Source organism: Leishmania major, chromosome 34, assembly GCF_000002725.2.
Source record: "Leishmania major strain Friedlin complete genome, chromosome 34".
Classification (NCBI taxonomy): domain Eukaryota; phylum Euglenozoa; class Kinetoplastea; order Trypanosomatida; family Trypanosomatidae; genus Leishmania; species Leishmania major.
In genome coordinates this window covers 375,814-395,238 of record NC_007286.2, presented here as the reverse complement: position 1 = coordinate 395,238, position 19,425 = coordinate 375,814, and the positions used below count along the sequence as shown (strand labels likewise).

General features: G+C 59.5%; 6 protein-coding genes across 6 annotated transcripts; all 6 read right to left on the bottom strand.

The window, feature by feature from the left end:
* Positions 1-301: 301 nt before the first annotated feature.
* On the bottom strand, positions 302-1,171 carry LMJF_34_0900 (putative ubiquitin-conjugating enzyme e2; the record flags this gene model as incomplete). Its single annotated transcript, XM_001686131.1, has 1 exon — positions 302-1,171. One exon carries the CDS (start codon positions 1,169-1,171, stop codon positions 302-304), a length of 870 nt encoding a protein of 289 aa, XP_001686183.1.
* A 4,575-nt stretch (positions 1,172-5,746) lies between these two features.
* LMJF_34_0890 (putative DNA-directed RNA polymerase subunit) lies at positions 5,747-6,226 on the bottom strand (the record flags this gene model as incomplete). The annotated part of the gene is made up of 1 exon (XM_001686130.1): positions 5,747-6,226. One exon carries the CDS (start codon positions 6,224-6,226, stop codon positions 5,747-5,749), a length of 480 nt encoding a protein of 159 aa, XP_001686182.1.
* Positions 6,227-7,443: 1,217 nt separating this feature from the next.
* LMJF_34_0880 (conserved hypothetical protein) lies at positions 7,444-10,221 on the bottom strand (the record flags this gene model as incomplete). The annotated part of the gene is made up of 1 exon (XM_001686129.1): positions 7,444-10,221. The coding sequence occupies one exon, from the start codon at positions 10,219-10,221 to the stop codon at positions 7,444-7,446; it is 2,778 nt and encodes a 925-aa protein (XP_001686181.1).
* A 1,312-nt stretch (positions 10,222-11,533) lies between these two features.
* On the bottom strand, positions 11,534-13,222 carry LMJF_34_0870 (conserved hypothetical protein; the record flags this gene model as incomplete). The annotated part of the gene is made up of 1 exon (XM_001686128.1): positions 11,534-13,222. The coding sequence occupies one exon, from the start codon at positions 13,220-13,222 to the stop codon at positions 11,534-11,536; it is 1,689 nt and encodes a 562-aa protein (XP_001686180.1).
* A 929-nt stretch (positions 13,223-14,151) lies between these two features.
* On the bottom strand, positions 14,152-14,820 carry LMJF_34_0860 (putative 60S ribosomal protein L13a; the record flags this gene model as incomplete). The annotated part of the gene is made up of 1 exon (XM_001686127.1): positions 14,152-14,820. One exon carries the CDS (start codon positions 14,818-14,820, stop codon positions 14,152-14,154), a length of 669 nt encoding a protein of 222 aa, XP_001686179.1.
* Positions 14,821-16,453: 1,633 nt separating this feature from the next.
* On the bottom strand, positions 16,454-17,344 carry LMJF_34_0850 (putative serine/threonine-protein phosphatase PP1; the record flags this gene model as incomplete). Its single annotated transcript, XM_001686126.1, has 1 exon — positions 16,454-17,344. The coding sequence occupies one exon, from the start codon at positions 17,342-17,344 to the stop codon at positions 16,454-16,456; it is 891 nt and encodes a 296-aa protein (XP_001686178.1).
* Between the last annotated feature and the right edge of the window lie 2,081 nt (positions 17,345-19,425).

Here is a 19,425-nt window from a genome sequence, read left to right as displayed (position 1 = left end):
TTGGGCTCTCCTTCCTTCGGTTTATCTCTTTCTCCATGCACACCGATGACGCCGTGCGTCACGTCCGTGAGACGGTAAGAACAAAAACTTGCAACAGAGGCAAACGTGCAGTGAGGTGCAATGCATGAGGGGTTATATCTCCCCCCCCCGCCCTTTACCCTGTCCCTCACGCTTGGAGGTCACGACAGCACGCAAGACACAGTGCAACGTCACCACACAAAGAGAGGCTGGGTTGTTGACTTCGTAGTGTATCAAAGGGAAGGGGGTTCCTCGCCTACGGATCTGTGTTCACTGCACCAACTCACATCAGCTGCCGCAGGAGACCCAGTCCAATAGCGATCAAAACAATGAGGGAAGCATAGCGGCGCCACTGCAGCTGACCGCCTCGTTGGGCCACAGCACCCGTACTGCTCTTCTTGTGTTGGTGGTGACGGGACCGCTTGGAGGCTGCAGCGCCGGTTGCCGCCTCCGTGTCTGCAGCTCCCGCTTTTCCGCTACCAGGGGTTTTCCTAGCCGGAGCGGCGACTGTCTCATGAGATGTCGAAGGCTCCTGCGCGGCGACTTCCGGTTCCGCGCCGGCCGGTGCTGCTTCAGCTTCGGTCGCGTCCTCATCACTAGCGCTGCTGCCGCTGCTTCCTTCATCCTTCGGAGAGGTGCCACCATTTTCAATGAAAGCCGTATCTGCTGCAAACGCCTCGGGAAGCACCCGCTTGTACACCGCATGAAGCCGCTTTACATTGTATTTCCTGCTGTTCGCCGCATACCTGCGTCGCTCCTCGGCGGTGGCACTCATCGAGCCTGTCGTCGGCTCCTCCGAAACAAAGAAGGAGACGAGTGCGATAAGGATAGTGCGGAGCCCCCACATCGGCGACCAGTTCTCGGGGTGGTAAGAGCTGTTGGACAGGCAAATCTGCATGCCTGTCTTGAGCCTCCCGCTTGGGGTGCACATCTGCACGCTTGGTGGCTTGAACGGGTAGTCGGACGGAATTTCGATGAGCCCCACATAGCGGCCACCCTCGTATGGGGTGTCGGCAGGCCCATCCATGACAAAGTAGCAGCGCAGCATGTTCTGCGGATCGGCACCCACTTTGAACGGCAGCTCCCACTCCATGTTGAGCTTGCGCAGCTCAATCTGCAGCCTTTTCAGGCATTGCACGGTTGGAGCCGTCATCAATGGACGAGGTGGGCGACGACAGGTAGGAAGCCGAGTTATGAGGGAAGGTCTGGGCTGAGACACTTTGGTCGCAAGTAGACTCGCACGCAACGACGACGACACCATGAGAAGATGGGTAGAGGAAGGGGAAGAGAGACAGAGACTGAAAAGTGTGAGCCCAGTGCTCGCCGAATTCAAGGATGCAGTCTCTTCCATGCTCCGTTGGTGTACCACGACGCTTGAAAAGGGGTCGAGGTGAGGGCCGAGCACGGGGTGCGCACGTCGGTGCGCACACGCTCTCGCTCCGTAGGACACACGCCTAGAACAAATCCGATAAAAAGATATGCACCGGTCAGCGCTCTCACTCGCGCGCACACACACGCATAAGCAGTTAACGGTAGTGGCATCAGCGGAGGGTGAAGAAGCAACGTAGCACGCACATAGACATACATCACGCTAAAGCATGCAAGAAAAAAAAGCTTTCTCATCTTGCCTCACCGCGAGTCCATCCTCCCGGCCATACAACAGGAGTCAAGCCCTACCCCAGCCCTCCCCGGCCCTGCCACAGGCCCACCTCGCGTGGTGCAATCCAGCCATAGACACATGCCTTACAGCAACGCGCACACCCAGTCACCTCAGCGCCGCCCCGGCCTCACAGGTCGCCTCGCAGCCACACCCATCACGCAGGCCACCACCTCGTGCACCCCCTCGCGCGGTGCCCCAGGCCCCCCACCACACACACCAGCGGGCAGTGCGACGGCCGGATGCGACGCCTTCCAGTCACGCTGGCACTTCGCCCATCACGTCGATGGCGCCGACGTGTTCAGCGTCGCGGGTCGCTCCGACGCAGCGCCGTCCACGACCTCACTGCCGACATCAGTAGCAATGCGTCGCTCGGACCTCCCCACGTCGTGGGCACGGGACCCTGTCACCACCAGAAGCGGCTCGGCATTTGGCAAGCACAGGAGGCGGAGGGGAGCTGCTCGGCTTCACCACGCACACACTCAGAGAGAGAGAGAGTGGGAGGGGATGTGCTGGGCCCTGTGACACCACCACGCCCTGAGAGGTGCATGCCGGCATCAGACAAGCAACAAACAAAAAGGAATGCTCTAAAAGTCAAATCTTAGTCCTACCATCTCCGGCTGCAGCTGAGGATCAAGATGGAAATGATAAAAATGATGAAGCAGCAGGGCGCGACTAATACACGGTATGGATGTTTCGGGCTGTGTACGAGAGAGGAAGGAAAGGGTGGGCCCTTCTGTATTCAAGGGATGTCACGAGTCGAATAACCTGCAGCGCTCAGCTATCGTGCGCGCTGGGCATGTGTCACTTCGCTCTTCGACGCTTCCATCGATGAATGAATGCCCCCTCATGGTGAAGACGCCGATGGGTCCCTTTCCTTTCTCACTGTTTATATCGTCGCGGCTGACAATGTTCTGTGTCGTGGTGGCGTTGCCCTCTTCGCGTCGTCGCATCGGTGTCCGTTCCGTTTTCGCGAAGAAAAGCACACAGAGAGACTGCGAGCGGCTGTCCATGTGTGTGTGTGTGTGTGATGCGCAAGTGCCGACAGGGTCGTCCAACGGCCAAGCGGAGGAAGATGGGAATGCACACAACGCAAACGCAGCGTCATGATGGGCGAAAATGGGGAAGGTGATGCGATAGAAAAAAAAGACCCATGGCTGATGCCGCTCCATTTGCAGCCGCATAGGACACGCAGGCGAGGGCGGGGACCAGCGCTTGTCAGTCAATGCACAAGGACGCAAGAGGACCTCGTGGGACCGGATACCCTTGCTTGATTCGCGGTGCACCCGCGACGAGGCCTCTGACGCTGCCATCACTGCCCCTCGTGTATACAGGGCACGGTTAAGAGGCACAAAATGTTGCCGTCGCGCACTGCTGGCGCACCAGCATCGGCTCTTCCCAGCGCTCTTTGGCAGTTGCTTGCGGTTCGTCTCCTCCACACGTCAGCAGGTTCATCGCCTGTGCCGCTGATGTGCCTGTGCTTGCATGCACGTCGGCGTGATCGTCACGTCGCAACGCCCGCACACACCAAGAGAATGAGAGCACAGAGGGGCAGCAAAAGCGGCAGCACGAGGAAGCGATCCAGGGAGAGCAGTGGTGGGGTCAGGGCGACGACACAACCACCATTCGTCATTCGTTGCCTCGCCAACGTTACTTGTCCTACGCACTCCTGTGCGACGCACTCCTCAGGCCACCTCAAAGACGTCTGCTGGCTAGGAGGCATTGCCACCAGCAGATGGCGCGGGTTTTGATGGTCATGCAAGCCGGATCTCCAGCGCCCATATGCACGCTTCCCCGGCGACCACAGAAGGAGGTATCGCTTGGAGAATCACGTCGTCGTCGTCGGCTCGGTGAGCTCGTCCGATCTTCTCAAGTCTGCGCAGCTGTGCCAAAAAGACGCTGAGCTCGCACAGGTGGGTGTGTGCAGTGAAAGACAAGGAGAGAGCGGTGCACCGACACAGCTGTCGCACGTTCTCGGACCGCCGTGCCACAGCCCCACTACCAGTTCTGCGGCGAGATGCATCCACAATCCGATGCCGTCCTCAACTAAAGAAGCGGGTGGTGCTGCTGCCACTGCAGGGATAATGGGCGTGTCATGTGGAAGAAACTCGAAACGCGTCATGCACGTCACTATCGTTTCCATCGCTTCCAGGAGCACCATTTCGTTCAGCAGCTGTGCCACCTGCGGTTTGTGGCCGCGGCGCACTTGCCGCACGTGCAAGACGCGCCAGTCACAAGAGTCGCTCCGGAATGCAGTCGGGGCGAGGCAGTCGCTTGATCTCCTGTAAACTGGTGAGCCCCAGTCGCAGGAGGAGGGATAAGAGCCGGCAGTGCAAGACGACTCGGCTATGGGCATGGAGCTGCTCACTGTGATAGCGGTGGCCTTCAAAGAGGATCGAAAACCTTCAGAGGTCAGCAGCGCGCTCGTCTGCCACAGCCCGCTAGCACACCGCCGAGCCGAGTCTAGAGAACCTGAGGAGGGGGCGTCTCGGCCAAGCGATTGAGCGCTTCAGCTGCGAACAGCGGTTCGGTAATTTTCCGCTGAATAGGAGCGATGGATGATGCTGATGCAACACTCCTGGTGCACGGCTCCAGCACGGCATGGCAGGCACGTGGAAGGGGGAACACTGTCACTGACGTCATGTCGAACGCACGCACACATTTTGAGTACGGCGAGAGAGAGAGAGAGGTCAAGAGGTGGCCGACAAAATGAGCTGTGCCGTGGCCCAGCAGATCACAGACGGCACCACCTCGCAGAGCGGGGTCCTTCGCCACTAGAAAGCAAGCGTTCTCAGGACCCTACTCGCTGTCCGTCATCTCTCAGCTCCGCCTTCTCCTCCTTAGCCTCTCGATGTGTTCGTCCACCACCAGCACAGCCATCTCTCTTGGTGTGGAACGCAGGGAAGAGACGTGAGCCTCGCACCTTGTTTTCTTTCTTTCGGTGGGGTTGTTCTATCCGCCTTATCTATGCAGTATACATGGAGTGGGATACTCGGACACATAGACAGGGCCGCAGTCCAACATCGCGTGCACCTATTCGCTGTTGTGACATGCGTGCGCGTATGGGTGTGGGTGTGTGGGTGGGCACGTGTGGGAATTACATATGCTTTGCGCTGTTACACGATGATGGTGTGAATAGAATCCAACAGAATAAAAAAAGGGGAGAGGGACCAGTCGGGACGTGAAGCAGCTTCCGAATGCGGTGATGCGGCGGCCCAGTGACCCAAAAACAAGTATCTTCCTCCTCCCTCTCGATGCAGAAGTTGCGATGTTTTTGCGAGGTGCAACATGATACAGCGGAAGCCTCCTGCATAGCCGCCCAACATGAAAGCTGAGCGATGTCACCACTGCTGCGTCTTGTTGTGCTGCAACCATACAAATGACGCAAGCAGCCGCGGCGTGAGCTGCGAAGAACACATGCAAGAAGCTGAAAGCGGGAACAGCGTCTACAGCAGCGGCAAGACGCCGCAATGCCTGGTTTCAACTACTGTGGGAATGTAATCCGCGGCAAGCCACTGACAGCAAGATAGAGAGAGACAGAGCATACTTTGCGTGGAAAACACCCTCCAGCTCTCGCCACCTCATCCAACATGGCGTCCGTCGTTTCTTTTCGTTGTTCGCTTTGCCTATGCTGCGCTGTGTGCATGCATGTGTCTGCGCCTTTCCTTGTTTTTTTTGGGGGGAGGGGGGGGGGCTCGTTCGTGCCACTTTACACACGCGTACGCTCGGCGCTTTTCTTTTTTTTTTTTTTGGGGGGGGGGGGGGGGGGGTTCTGTGTCACCCTCATCTCCCCCGCATCCGTCCCGTCGCCGCTGGCACAGCCAAGACGCGGGGGCACAACGACACGCGAAGACACACCGCGCCTGCGCACAGCACCCTCCCTTACGAAAGGGAGGGTGCTGCGTCAAAGAAGGCATCCACAGTCACAAGGGAGCAGCACAGTCGCCACAGCCGGCAGAAAGCGAACATCCCGACTCGAACTCCCCACCTCACCAGCCCTTTATGCACCGAGCTCAAAAGCAAATGCACGCCCACACACACACACACAGACAGACACAGACGCCATCCACCTTAGATGTTCGTGTAGCGCTCATCCGCCGGGCGATCAAAGTCGACGAGCAGCTCGCTGACGCTCCAGTCCTCGTACGTGTTGTCCGGCAGCACGCGACGAATGATAAGCGGCGTGCGGCGCTCACGCAGCTCCTTTACGGCAATCGTGAGCGGATCGGTTTCGCCCTCGAGCGCCACAGCGACAGGGGCGTTCATGCTTATCTGCAGCGCGCGCGTACCCAGCACGCGTGCCCGCTCATACTTGGTCATGACAGCACTCGTCACGCGCTCGTTGATTCCGCGGGCCCGTGCACCCTTTGCGGCCTGCGCATTGCCGGACAAGATGACGTTGGCGGCAACGTCCTCGGGCAGCTGCTCGCCTCCCTCCTCGTCCTCCTCATCAGCGCCGCTGTGTCGAATGTCGCTGCCGCTGTCGCCCTCATCACGGTCGTCTCCTAGATTGAGGCTGAGGAGATCGTCTTCGTCGTCGTGGTCCGACATGATGCCGCCCACAAGTCTGCAGCCGTGACTATTAGTGTGACTTTAAGGGAACGCAGATAGGAGTGTTCTACGCCGCCCTAGCATGGGCCTGGGCTGCTTCACTACCGCGGCTGTTTCAGCGGAGACTTTCAGAGAGAGGGAGGGAGAGAGAGAGACGCGATCGACAAAACGACAAGAAACACACAAAAGAGAATGGAAGCGATCTACACAGGATAGATGGCCTTGATCACCATGGCAAGATGTCAGTCGGCCAGGCGGCCTAGACAGCAGAGATTGCGGCACGCGAAACAAAGGCTTTTTGTTTCTCATCTTGCCTCACCGCGAGTCCATCCTCCCGGCCATACAACAGGAGTCCAGCCCCACCCCAGCCCTCCCCGGCCCTGCCACAGGCCCACCTCGCGTGGTGCAATCCAGCCATAGACACATGCCTTACAGCAACGCGCACACCCAGTCACCTCAGCGCCGCCCCGGCCTCGCAGGTCGCCTCGCAGCCACACCCATCACGCAGGCCACCACCTCGTGCACCCCCTCGCGCGGTGCCCCAGGCCCCCCACCACACACACCAGCGGGCAGTGCGACGGCCGGATGCGACGCCTTCCAGTCACGCTGGCACTTCGCCCATCACGTCGATGGCGCCGACGTGTTCAGCGTCGCGGGTCGCTCCGACGCAGCGCCGTCCACGACCTCACTGCCGACATCAGTAGCAATGCGTCGCTCGGACCTCCCCACGTCGTGGGCACGGGACCCTGTCACCACCAGAAGCGGCTCGGCATTTGGCAAGCACAGGAGGCAGAGGGGAGCTGCTCGGCTTCTCCACGCACAGACACGCAGAGCGTTAGGTCTCATGGTTTGTGCTACTCTTGCGTGTTTGCTCCGAGCAGGGACGTGGCTTTGATTGCAAGAGACAAGTGTGTGTGTGTCTGTGGGGGGGGGGGGGAAGGAGGGTAGCGCTTCAAGACAGGACATTGTGTCACAATGAAGTGCGCTCCGCCAGTTTGGTAGTGTGATGACAGCATAGGGTCGCCGCAAGTCAACAAAAATGGAAAAGAAACTGAGGTGATGATGTCCAACGTGACATCCAACGTGCACAAGACACAAGACGGCTTGCATATATATATATATATATATTGATGGTCCAATACACAAGCACTCACCACGGCGGCCGCAGCGACCGTTTTGCGATTTCTGCGCTGCACGGCTCCGCTTCCGGCTGGCCGTTATATCACCCAGTTGGAAGAGCGCTGCAGTCCGTCCAAGACATCGGCCAAGTACACTCGAAGCGCCCTGTCGTGCAGCCGTTCCGAGTCGCCTGCGCCGGCAGTGCCATCGGCGATAGGAAACAGCAACGGCGTCTCCGACAGCTCCGCGATGCCGGCATGCAGAGTGCGGCGGGGCGCATCGCCCAGCATGCGAGGCAAGATCCCGTGTCGCCTCGTCTCCTCCTCGACCAGCTCCTCGCCACCCACGCCATTGCACACCCACGACGTCCCCGCGCGCGCCATGACGCCCCGCTGCACGCTCATCGGCCGTGTCATCAGAAAATGCGCGCGAGAGTCCGTCACAGTTGGCTGCTCCACTGGCACTGACCCGTCTCTGAGGAACTGCTCGCGTGCGGCGTGCGTGTGATCATAATAGAGAAGGGCAAAGTGTGTGCGAAGGCCACCGAGCAGGGGCTGGAGGTCAGCCACGGTCGCCACTCGCCGCGAGCGCAGCAGCTGCTGCACAACGTACTCACGGTCATCGGCAGAGAGAAAATAGCGGCGTCGGTCGGCCCAAAGCAGGAGCTGGTCGGCCCACACAGAGCGCAGTGGCAGGCCCAGGTCGTCGACGGCGTGGCGGTACACCCTAATGAACTCTGGCGCCTCCACTCGCAGGTACAGCTTCAGCAGCCGTGAGACGATCGGCGTTGTCATAGGTACCTTTGCCTCCTCCATCCTCGCCAGCACCTCGGCCGCCCGCTGCGCCGGACACATGGAGTTGTGAGCCTCTTGCAGAAGGCAGCTGTAATAGAACTCGTCCGTGCAATGCAGCACCTGCGCGTCGCGCGCGGGCTGGAGGTAATCTTGCTCGTAGCGTGGTAGCTGGCACTTGGAAAGCGCGTTGAGTGAGGTTTGCAAGAGGTACTCCAGTGTGCACACCTCAGCAGTCGTGTAGCCCCTGCCGCTACTGCCTTCACTGCCTGCAGGACTGGCCAGTCGCTCCAAGGCGTAGCCGTACACCGCGAGCACCACGTCCGCCGCCCGCACGGCGCCGGCGGAGATGAGAAGCACTGTCCACATGTGCGCCTTTATCTGCGAGACGGCCCCTGCTGCGATGAGCGCTCGTGCGAGGCGCACTACGTGGTGGTTTTTCTTGGCCGCCTGCAGCACCGAAAGGAGTCGGTGAAGAAGAAGCTCTGTCAAGGCAAAGCCAGCCGTGGCGGTGCTGAAGCCGAGCTTGCCACCATGCGCACCGGAAGAAACGGTTGCTGGGTGGCTCAGTGGAGAAAGAGGAGCAGACATACCCGGATCGCTGCTTTCAGCAGTGGCGGCAGATGCTGCCGGTGGCAGTGCACGCGGCACAGCATCGACTGCTTCCAGTGACGTCTTCAAAGTGGTGGCCGCCGCCACGCTGCTGACTCGAGGCCCTCTTCCGCCCTCTGCCCCGAGCAGCAGCACCGTCTCCGCACCTATGTCCTCGCCGTCCACGAGTGGTGGGCAACCAAGAAGGCGCCTCGCTTCAGTGAAGTAGAGCAGCGCTTCGGGGACAAGCCGCCCTGCGGCACACGTGTCGATGAGCGCGGCGTAGAACACCTGCACCTCGTCCTCGCTGTGCGCGAACGTGTTCGCGCGGCCAACCCCGGCTGCAGAGGACAGCGACGAGGCGGCATCGCTTGTCTCACGTCGCACACTCCACGACAGCGGCTGTGGTGACCACAGAATCCCCTCCTCCTTGCAGAACTGGTAGAAGGCGAACTCGCCATCATCGTCGAGGGAGGCGTAGCGAACAAAGTTCAGTGCCTCGGCCAGCAACTCCGAGGACTGCCTCTCCGATAGCGCTGGTGTTGTCGTTGAAGAGGATGAGTGCCCGTTCGCCACTGCAGCCAGCACCGCCACGGCTGCCTCCCTCCGCACGGAAGCCACTTGCCGGCACGCATCCAGAATTGCCAGAGCGTCGGCAAGCGCCTGCTCCTTGCACCCTTTCACCGCCTGCGTGCTGGTGGCCTCGGCGCACTTGTAGTACTCTGCCAAGCATAACGCGCGCCATAAGCAACGCACCAGCGACAGCTCTGTTGCAACCTCGCGCGGCGTTCGAACCGCCAACGACCGCAAAACCTTCGGGGTCGCAGGGCTTGCATCTCCTGTGGTGGCGTCATGCCCTTCGGCATGCAGAGGCGCCAGCAATTGCGTGACGCAGTAGGAGGCCAGTCGTGTGAGCTCCGAGGTGCGCTGTGTGGCGTACGCGCTATCCACCACGAACGCGCTTACAAGCACCGCGCCATCAGCGGCCAAATTGGTGCCGCTGCCGCTCGCTGTCGACAGGCCGACGTGCCCGCCGGCATCCGGCTGCCCGACGCCGGTGGCAGAACCATTAGTTAGAGGAGCACAGGGAGTTCGCAGCATGAGCGCTGCAGCGGACATGTGCTCTCGGGCGGCGTGGTAGAGCTCGATGCATGTCTCATGCATGTCAGCTGCGTTCGCGACTTGAAGGTGGTCTTGAACCGTCTTGGTAGACGCGTACGCCAAACGCTGAGGCTTCATGAACTCCTTAAGATGCGCGTAGAGCAGCGGCCGCTGCGCAGGAACAAAGTTGGAGCGACTAAAGCGGTGTATGCGCTGGATGAGGTCATCATTCGAGAGAAGAGAAAGCTCCCGAGCCAGAGCAGGTGAAACGGCACCGCTGATGACGGCCTTGCCACCGTCGCCGATGTCTTCTCGAGCTCCGTACGAGGCGGGACAAGAGGAACGGCTCGACGTAGGCTCCGCGTCCGCGATGCGCACAAGTGGCGGCATCATAGGAATGCGCAGCAGCCGCGAAGGATGAAATGCCGCTGCAGCAACAGTGGCGGTCTCCAGCAACCCGGCGCATCTGATAAGACTTCGAGATGCTTGCGCCGAGCGCGAGCTGGCATGACCAGAATCACTAGCGCTGGTACGGTCGTATGGGATGGGGTGAAAAGCTGCGCTATGTCGGCGTATGGTGGCCGTGGCGGGCCCTGCGCTTGACTGCGCCAGCCGGCACGCGGCTCGTCTTCCCCACCCTTGCAGGGGTGTGAACAGTAAACAAGTGCCTCCGGGTGTGTGACACCTGTTTGGGTTCATCTCGCCTGCCTCGCGCGTTCGTACTTTGCCTACCCCGTTTCTTGTACGCTCGCGCCAAATCATCATCGGCGCACACGAGCGCACGTGCCAAGAAGGGAGAAGCATGGCCAGAGCCGAGGAGGTGCGTCACGTGCAGAGAATAAGGCGAGCAAGCAGGTGGTTCGAAGCGCGAGAAGATGGCGAGAGCGAGATAAATGAAGCTGTAGAGCAGGTCGCACTTTGTCGGCTTGCCATCTTGCTTGGGAGAAGCAGAGCACATTTTGCATCTCATGAGCAATAGGTGGTGGCCCTATACGCCGAGCAGCACGCCCCACCGCTACGTGTGCTGCCAAACTTGCTGCAGCTGGGGTGGATGCTGTTGCGCCGCAAGCCACATCCCGTTGTCGGAATTGTGCGAGAAAGCAAGAGAAACAAAACAGCAACGCCAAAGCCGATGCTGCGCAGATCAGCCACTGACAAGAGTGAGCATCTACGCATCCGAGACATGCACCTTGCCGACAGGTACAAGCCATTCGTGGGCCCCTCATTTCGTGAGCCTCTTGTTTTTCCCGTTTACCTTCTCTCTGTGTGTGCGTGGCGTGTGTCTGCCTCCAGGGGATGCTTGGACTTGCACATACTCGCGTCCCTCCATGTGTTCGCCCAGGATGTCCAAGTGAACCGCTAGACAAGAACCACAACGCAAAAATAAATAGTACTAATAATAACGGCTGCCAACACCACGGAAACAACCTTCGCACAGCAATCGAGAGAGAGAGAGAGAAAGGGGGAGGGCCACGAAAACGCGCGCACACGCCCGCACGAACACCGCAGACACGTTCACCGTTGACGCAAAAATCAGCGACAGACAGAACGAGAAGAAAAAAAAAAGTAATCCGCGACAAGATAGCCAGCGAGCAACACAGAGTCGTACAAAGAGTGAGGGCGAACAGCGCGCAACGCCGCCGTCCGTGACGGCGCTATCAGCATAAGGAGCAGCAGCAAGAAGGGAAAGCCTTCGCGGATGGGGCTACTTCTCCGCATCATCCGCTTTCTCCGGTGGGTCTTTCTTGATGCCCTTGAGAGCTGCCATGATGTCTATCAGGTTCAGCTTTGTTGTTGGTGCAGGAACTGGCGCCGGCGCTGGCTCATCCTCGGCTTCCTTGCCGGCAACCCCTTCGCTGACGGTATCGTCGTTGGCATCCGCGTCGCCGTCTCCCTCTTCCTCACCGTCCTCCTCATCATTCATGACGTCCTCCTCGTCAGCGAGCGGGGTCGTCAGCTCATCCTCAGCCGTCTGAGCGCCCTCCTCGCCTTCATTCCTCTCTCCCTCTTCTTCTGCCAACTCGGCCACGGCGGTCGACGCTTCTGCGGCCGGCGCCACCTCCAACTTCTTCTTCGGCTGGCGAAGAACAGGGCGCCTCCGCGCGGGGACATACGCTCTAAACAACTGCTCCAGCGGACCGTTGTGCCACAGCTGCCACTCCGCGCTGTTTGGGCTGTCGCGCCGCCGACACACCCACGCCGCCCAGGCGCCGTCCTTGTCCTCCAGGTCGCCCTCGAAGCGTTCGCGCGGCGGCGGGTCAGAAACGTCGGGGAGGTCGTACACATCCTGGTGCAGAAGGCGGCACGTCTGGACGCCGCCCGCGGTGATTGCGCCGCGGTCACGACGAGCATTGCGCCCCCCCTGGCTGTGGTAGTAACTGTGTTTGTGATGCTGCTGGTGTTGGCCGCCGTGGCCGTGTCGATTATTATTACGATTCGCATTGGGGCGACCGCCTCCGCCACCACCACCTACGGGGGCGCCACCGATGGGGCTACTGCGTCCGCGGCACAGCCCCATCAAGTACGCCACGCACAGATCAGCGGGCGCATTACGGAACAGACATGTCTCGCCGTGCTGGCACACGCCCCACACGCGCAGGCAAGGGTGGGTGCCAGCCGGGGTGCTGGCGCTGCCCTGAGCGAGCGCTTCGTCTATCGTTGGGCCTCCACGCCGTCCACCCGCTGCATCACCGCCGCGGCTGCGATCACCAGCCGCGATGTTCATGGCAATGGCTGGCAGCTTGCCCAGGTTAGTCGCCCTGTCGCCACCTGCCAGCATGGGAGTGGCCATGCGCTCGCCTGACGGCGCCACCGCCTCCGCGGGTCGCTCCAGCACGTCATCGGGCATCTCCATTACATGAGAAGGCTTATAGTTCAGCCACGACAGCAGCGATGGGAAGGGCACCACCCTGCTCGGCGTGTACGTGCGCGGCCGAATGATGCGGGTGAAGCAGGCCGCGCACAGCATGATGCGGTTCTTCAAGTCGATAGCCACGCTGTCCGACTCGACATTGTCGCGCCGGCACTTCACACAGCCGAAGCAGACACGCTCAGGGAACTGGAAAAGCTGTGTGTGCAGCGCTGCCTTGACATTGGCATCCGGCGGGAGCTTCTTGACACGCGCACGAAACGAGGAAAAGTTGTTGATGGTGAGTCGCGCTAGACGATGGCCACCGGCAGCCGGTGCAGCACCACCACCAGCGGCGTTCGCAGCCGCCGCCCGTGCGACGGCAGTGGCTGCTGTCGACGACGACGCCGTGGGGACAAGCGAGCCCGACGGCTTCGCGTACGGCGCCGACAACGGCACGACGTACGGGCGAGAGGGCTGCGGCTCCTTTGGCATTCTCTGAAGCTGCACAGCCGAACCGTGGAAGATGATGATAATGCGATGCATCACACAACGAGAGAGTGGATGGACACGAAGATGGTGGGCAGGCAGTGGAAGAAAAGAGCATGCGATACATGGCTGCGCAAGAGTGCCGGTGAGGACAGCTTGAATGAATCTGCAAGTGCATCTAGCAGACAAGCGTGACCTTGCAAAGCAAGTTGCGAAAGGCATGCGTGAGTAGCGGTAGAAACACCTGTGTGTGTGTGTGTGTGTGTGTGTGCAGGAGGGCGGAGTCTGGAACAACCGATGAAAGAGGAAGAGACTGCACAAGTCCTTCCGACCACACACACAGCTTCCTTTTCTCCCTGTCTCTCCCTCGCCTGCCTGTCGCTCGAGCTTTCCTGCTGTCAAGCTGCTCATGGTGTCTTCTTTTTTCTTCCCTTTCCTTTGCTGCTTGTTTGATATAAATGAGAGTGCGCGAGACCGCACACACACACAGAAAAACAAAGAAAACGAGAAAGGAAAGATGCAAGTCGAGCTCAGCGTAGCCACACACAGACAGACGCGCACCAACGCCAACACTAACAATACGCACACGCATACACATACACAGTTATATATATATATATATATGTATGCATGTGTCTACCGCGGGGGGAAGGCAGGAAAGCAGAGGGGGATGGGGGAAAGAGAGCAGCCGACATGGAAGGTGTGTTGGAGAGGCGCGGACAGCGTTTGGCCGAAGCGGGTGCACAAGGATAGAACACGAATGAGCAGAGGAACAGCAGTGACGCTTCCGCTGGCCGGCTGCGCCTCTCGACTCCCAATTCTCGTTCGCCCCAAAGTGTTCACCACTTAACGCGCCAGCAGCTCGTGCGACCTCTCCGTCCCGCTCCCTCTTCCAACAACGTCATGACGGCTAAGAACCGTGCAGGGTGGTCGTGTCGATGTGTGTCTGTGAGCACGGAAGCGTGTGCTAGCCGATTGCCATCTGCTTACGCGTAGCCGAACTTCTTCAGCACCTCCACGTTGTGCTTGGGCATCTTGGCGAGCGCCTCCTTGCGGGCCGACTTCCACGCGTCGCGAAGCTTCGCCTGCTTTTCGTGGTGGCGGGACGCCTTCTCCACGCGAGCCTTCTCGAGATTGGCGACGACGTCGCTGTACTTCCAGCCCACGTGCTTGCACATGTTGCCGAGCACTGTGTAAGGGCGCTCCGAGCGGTAGCACACATGGCGCTGGGCGCGCGGGATCACCACGCGCCCGCCCGTGCGCACCACGTTGGGCGGAATTCCCTCGTAGGCCACCAGCGAGTTAAGCGCCTTCATGCCGCGCTTCGTGTACCGGGGCAGCATGCTGCGCACAGTGCGGACAAACACGTCGGACGGGGCACGGTGGTGGAAGGGACCCTTTGTGGGGTTCGTCAGCTTCCGCTTGCGCAGGTACTGCAGGTACTTGATCTTGTTGCGGATCTCCGTACCGGCAATGTTGAGCTGCTCGCAGCGCACCACGGTGATCTTCTTACCCAGGAGCAGCTGCTTGGCAACCACAGCCGCCGCGCGACCAAGCACGTGATCCTTCAGGTCGATCACAATGATCTCGGGGCGGTGCTTCTTGGCGCTCTTGCGCTGCGCGCGGCACGCATCCTTGCGGCTTGGGAAGGCCATCTGTGTGCAATCGACTCTACACCAATTGAAGCATGCAAAGGCAGGAGCGTGCGTGCGATGAGGTGAAAGGGAGAGACGAAACAAGATGGAGGTGGAAAGGGGAGGGGGGCGGAACGCACGTGAACGCACGGGCACCGAGAGAGGGGGTACGCGTAGGCGGGGGACAGGCAGGACGAGTGCGTGCGTGTGTGCGATGCGTCCAGCGCAAACATCAATAAACGTAGAGACAAAAAAAGAGGAGATCGGTTCAAGGTGAAGATACCGTGGCGCGAAAGAGAGCGTGGCATCGAGTAAGCTGACCGGCGTCACGGCTTTCCTTTTTCGTTTCCTTCTTCTCACGCGTGTGGCAAGCATCAGCAGAGAAGTCGACAGTTAACGGTGGCTTTTCTTCTGCGTTTGCCGGATGCGCAGATCGTCCGCATGGAAGCATGCAACAAGCATGCAAAAAGCCTGCAAAAGCATGCCGACACATCGAGCGGCGACAAGCCGATGAACGGAAATGTGCACGACGCCATAAAACGCAACAACGCCAGCAACAGTCGGTGAGGAGCTCTTGCCTTCCTTCCCACCAGCACAGCCACCACGCATGCACTTTCACCCAGACACATGAGCCCCGCGTCCACCGACACAACGTGAAGAAGAGGGTGGAGCTGTGGTGGGAAGCCGAGCGTTAGGTCCCACGCTTCGTCGTTCCCTCTTTTTGGACGTGGTGGAATGCCATTCCTGAGCACTTTCTTGTTGTTCTTACAAGCGAGCCGATGCCAAACGTACCGAACACCTACACGCACGCACTTTAACAGACGTGCGCGCGCAGACAGCGGCTGCACGCCGCACAACACAGTCGCAATTCTTGTACTTCGATTCGTTTTCTATGTTACCCTCCATCCCCCGCTAGTTCCTGTGAACCACCCTCACGACTGTCGCACCGGCTGCAATGGCCAACGTATCTTACACCAAACAAAGAGGAAGGAGAGGGGCGTTAGCTGCGCCGTATCTCATCAGCTGTCCTGCTCACCATAATCAACGGCACAAGTACCCCAAGCAGCGAGACAAACAACAAACAAGAAGGGGAGAGATGGAATCTCTACACCGTACCATCACCTTACGCGAACAAGACGCATCGACTCGCCGGCCCACGTGCACAGACAACGTGGGCGAAGAAAAGAAGAGAGGAAAAAAGGGCGCCAAAGACTCTTTCAAGCCGCAGCAAGAGAGAGAGATCACGAATGCGTGTGGGGGAGGGAAGGGGGGGGGCACACAACGGAGCGCAGTCGCTACTGAATTACACACGACGACAAGAGGAAAAAAGAGTAGAAATAGAGGACAGCTTAACAGAACAGGCGCAACAAGACGCACGTCGGTGCGTGCATGTGCGTTGTGTATGCGTACGTGTGCCGACGCCAGTGTACGCCTGTGACTATTTGAATTCGTACGCGCGGCCGCGTGGCCTTCGAAGAGGAGTAAGTTGTCACTGGAGAACAAAGTACGCACAGGCATGCACTCGCAGAGCCCGAGAAGCAAACCAACACCCATCCACAGCGGTCTGCTTCCGCCGCAGCCGCCACTGCTGCTGCTGCTGCTGCAGCGATCTGCCTTGTTGAAAGTGCGCGCGCCCGTACACGCCTTCCTGTTCTTAGTACTCAGGCTTAAAGATTTGGAAGCTGCACATGCAGTTTTCGTCCATCAGCATCATGGCACCGCTGTTGGTGAACTCGCCGCAGTAGTTGGACGCGCTAAAGATGGTGACGAGGCGCCTGCCAGCAAAGAAAGAGTAGCCCTCATCCACCACCTGATGGGCTCGGAGAACGATGTCGATGCCGAGGCTGTCGCACATGCGCTTCACTACATCCTCGCCGAATGTAAAGCTAACACCGCGCTCGCTTGGTTGCCACCCAGACGACCCCTCCTCCGGATCGGACCAGAGAAGGTCGCAGGCAAGCCCCTCATCGGGCACCACCAGCGGCCGGTAGATCTGTTCGATTTGACGCAGGTGGCGCAATTCGGGGCTGAGACCGCCGTGCATGCAGAGCGCGATCTCCTCGACTAACGCCGCCACGGGAAGGCAGTTGAACACATCCGTGAACTCCTTGAACAGGCGCACGTTGAAGCGGCGCTTCACCTCATCAAAGAAGCCGTAGATGCGGCAAATGCTGTCCGTCTCGTGGTTTCCGCGCAGAACATATATGCGCTTTGGGTACAGCACCTTCAACCCCAGCAGCACCGTGATCACTTCCGTCCCATACTTGCCGCGGTCCACGTAGTCACCGAGGAAGAGGTAGCGCGAGTGGGGAGGCAGTCCGCCCGCCTTGAAAATTTCGACGAGGTCTGTGATTTGGCCGTGTATGTCGCCGCACACGTTGATCGGCGCCTCGGTGCGGACGAGCATCGGCTGGCTCATGAGGATGGGGCGCACACGACGCAGGATTAAGCGAATGATATCCTCCTTCAGTAGAGTGACGCCACTGCGCCACTCTGCCAGGATGCTGGTGACTAGTGTGTAGATGGAGGCATCCTCGGGGGTCATGCACGCCGTGGGGAATCTCGACGTCGCTGCCGCCGCCGCGGCTACCGCGGTCGATGCCGTTGCCGCCTCCGCAGCAGCAGCCGGCATTTTGCGCGCATTATGTGGACTCTTGTCACCCGAGTGCTTGGTGGCAGAAGACGAGGAGGACGTCGAGGAGACGCTCGAGTTGCGGCTACCGTGGCTACTCCCGTGAGGACTAGAGATAACAGGGCTGGTCGCGTTGGCACTTAGCTGCGGATGGTGCTTCTCGTTCGCATGCACGGGCAATGCGACGACGTCCTCCGCTTCCTCATCGTGCAGTGCCGACACGGGCGACTTCTCTGACGAGCGAGAGCGGCTTCGCTTTCGCCCGCCCACCTGCGGTGCCGTACCGTGGCGCATGAAAGTGTATGCAGACCCACAAAGGAGAATAAAAAGAGCAAAAACGCGCGTTGCGCACACGCACGCACACACCACAAGCAGGCGCCGAGTACGTGGGAGAGAGACGGGGGAGTTGGGTGGAAGGACAATGCGCAGGGTGAAGGGGCGTGAGCGACCCCGAGAGAAAATCACGCCAAATGCAGGGACCCTTGCGATGCAAGCACGCACACGCACGCACACACGACAAGCACACAAGCGCTCGTTCTCCGTGCGTGTCTTTTCGTCTTTGTCGAGGTGCTGGTCTCTCTATTCCGTCCTCTCTACCGCGTATACGTGTGCTGGCGCGTGCTTGTGTGTATGAGGAAGACGACGCCAGATTTGTGTAAAGGTGGCACTCCCCCGCGGAGAAGCGCACATGATAGTGCATGAGTGAGGTTGCGCACGGGGAAGGGGTGCGCGCGATTCAATGAGCAGTGAGTCAGAGTAGAGGGGAGGGGGCGGTTTTTGTACGAGTCGTCACAGAGACAGCGTGAGTGAAGGCATACGTACGCAGTGGCCTGCATAGCTGAGAAGCGAGGCATGCGGAAGCGCTGAGGGGAGAGCAGCAGGGGGTTGCTGCGGAGACATGTGGCAACGCATTGCACGAGCGCACCCCGGTGCTCTACGTACGACGCCTCTTTCAATTTCCTTCCGCAGCGCTTCACATGGTGGGTATCCTAGACACTTGAACGAGCCGATGCGCGAAAGTGGAGAAACCGAGGGAGAAAAAGTTTCATGCTGTGACGCTATCCTATATCTCGAGTTCATTGCACCATTGCTTGCACTCAGAGACACACAGTGCCACCGGTACATTAACACCGATCCGCTACCCTGCCCCTCCCCTCCCCCATCAGCGCTGTTCGCATCTCCTCGTGCCCACGCTGCACATCAAACATTCGCATCCAGTAGGCGATGACGGTTTGCCTACCCTGCGGATGGGAGGCGACTTGCGCTTCCCCTGCTCTCGCCAGCTCTCTCGTGCGCGAGCGGAGCGCAAGGTCAGCTGTCCGGCCTGGCGCCTCGCTTTGTCTTGTGTTCGCCGGGAGGAAGTGATGCGAGCATGAAGAGCGCACACCTTACGAGTGACTGCAAAGGTGTGCGCACGTCAGCAACGCGCCTTGCCACTGCGCACCTTGAAGATGTGCCGGCTAGCGAGGCGCGCCTGCAGCGCCACGCACAGGAGATACCAACTGAATAGCGAAAAAAAAAGGAGAGGCAGAGGCGGGGTAGAGGGGGGGGGACTTGCTGATAGCCATCCAGGCAAAGTGTGCGAGAGGAGTCTGCGCACGTGAGGGAATAGAGCGGGAGTGGGTGCACGCTTGACTCAGAAAAGGCATCGCAAACCAAAAGAAGAGGGGCAACATGAAACAGCACCCCACATGTGCGCCGCTCGTGTGAATGCCTGCATGAGAGAGACGGACAGAACCGACAAGATGGTTGCGCACTATGGTCAAACCCACATACGCCGCAGCCTGACGGCAAGCCTCAACTAGCCATGAGCACACGGGCGAATACTCGCGCAGCTATCCTCCTTTTCCACCTCACCGGCGACTGCGTTCCGCCTCTCTCTCAAGCCCCTCCCCTCACACACACACACAGTGAGAGATTAGTCTCTTGCCTTCGCTTCAAGGCTGGCTCATCTCTGATGCCTTTTCATGTTTTTTGTTATCACAGAAAACAAT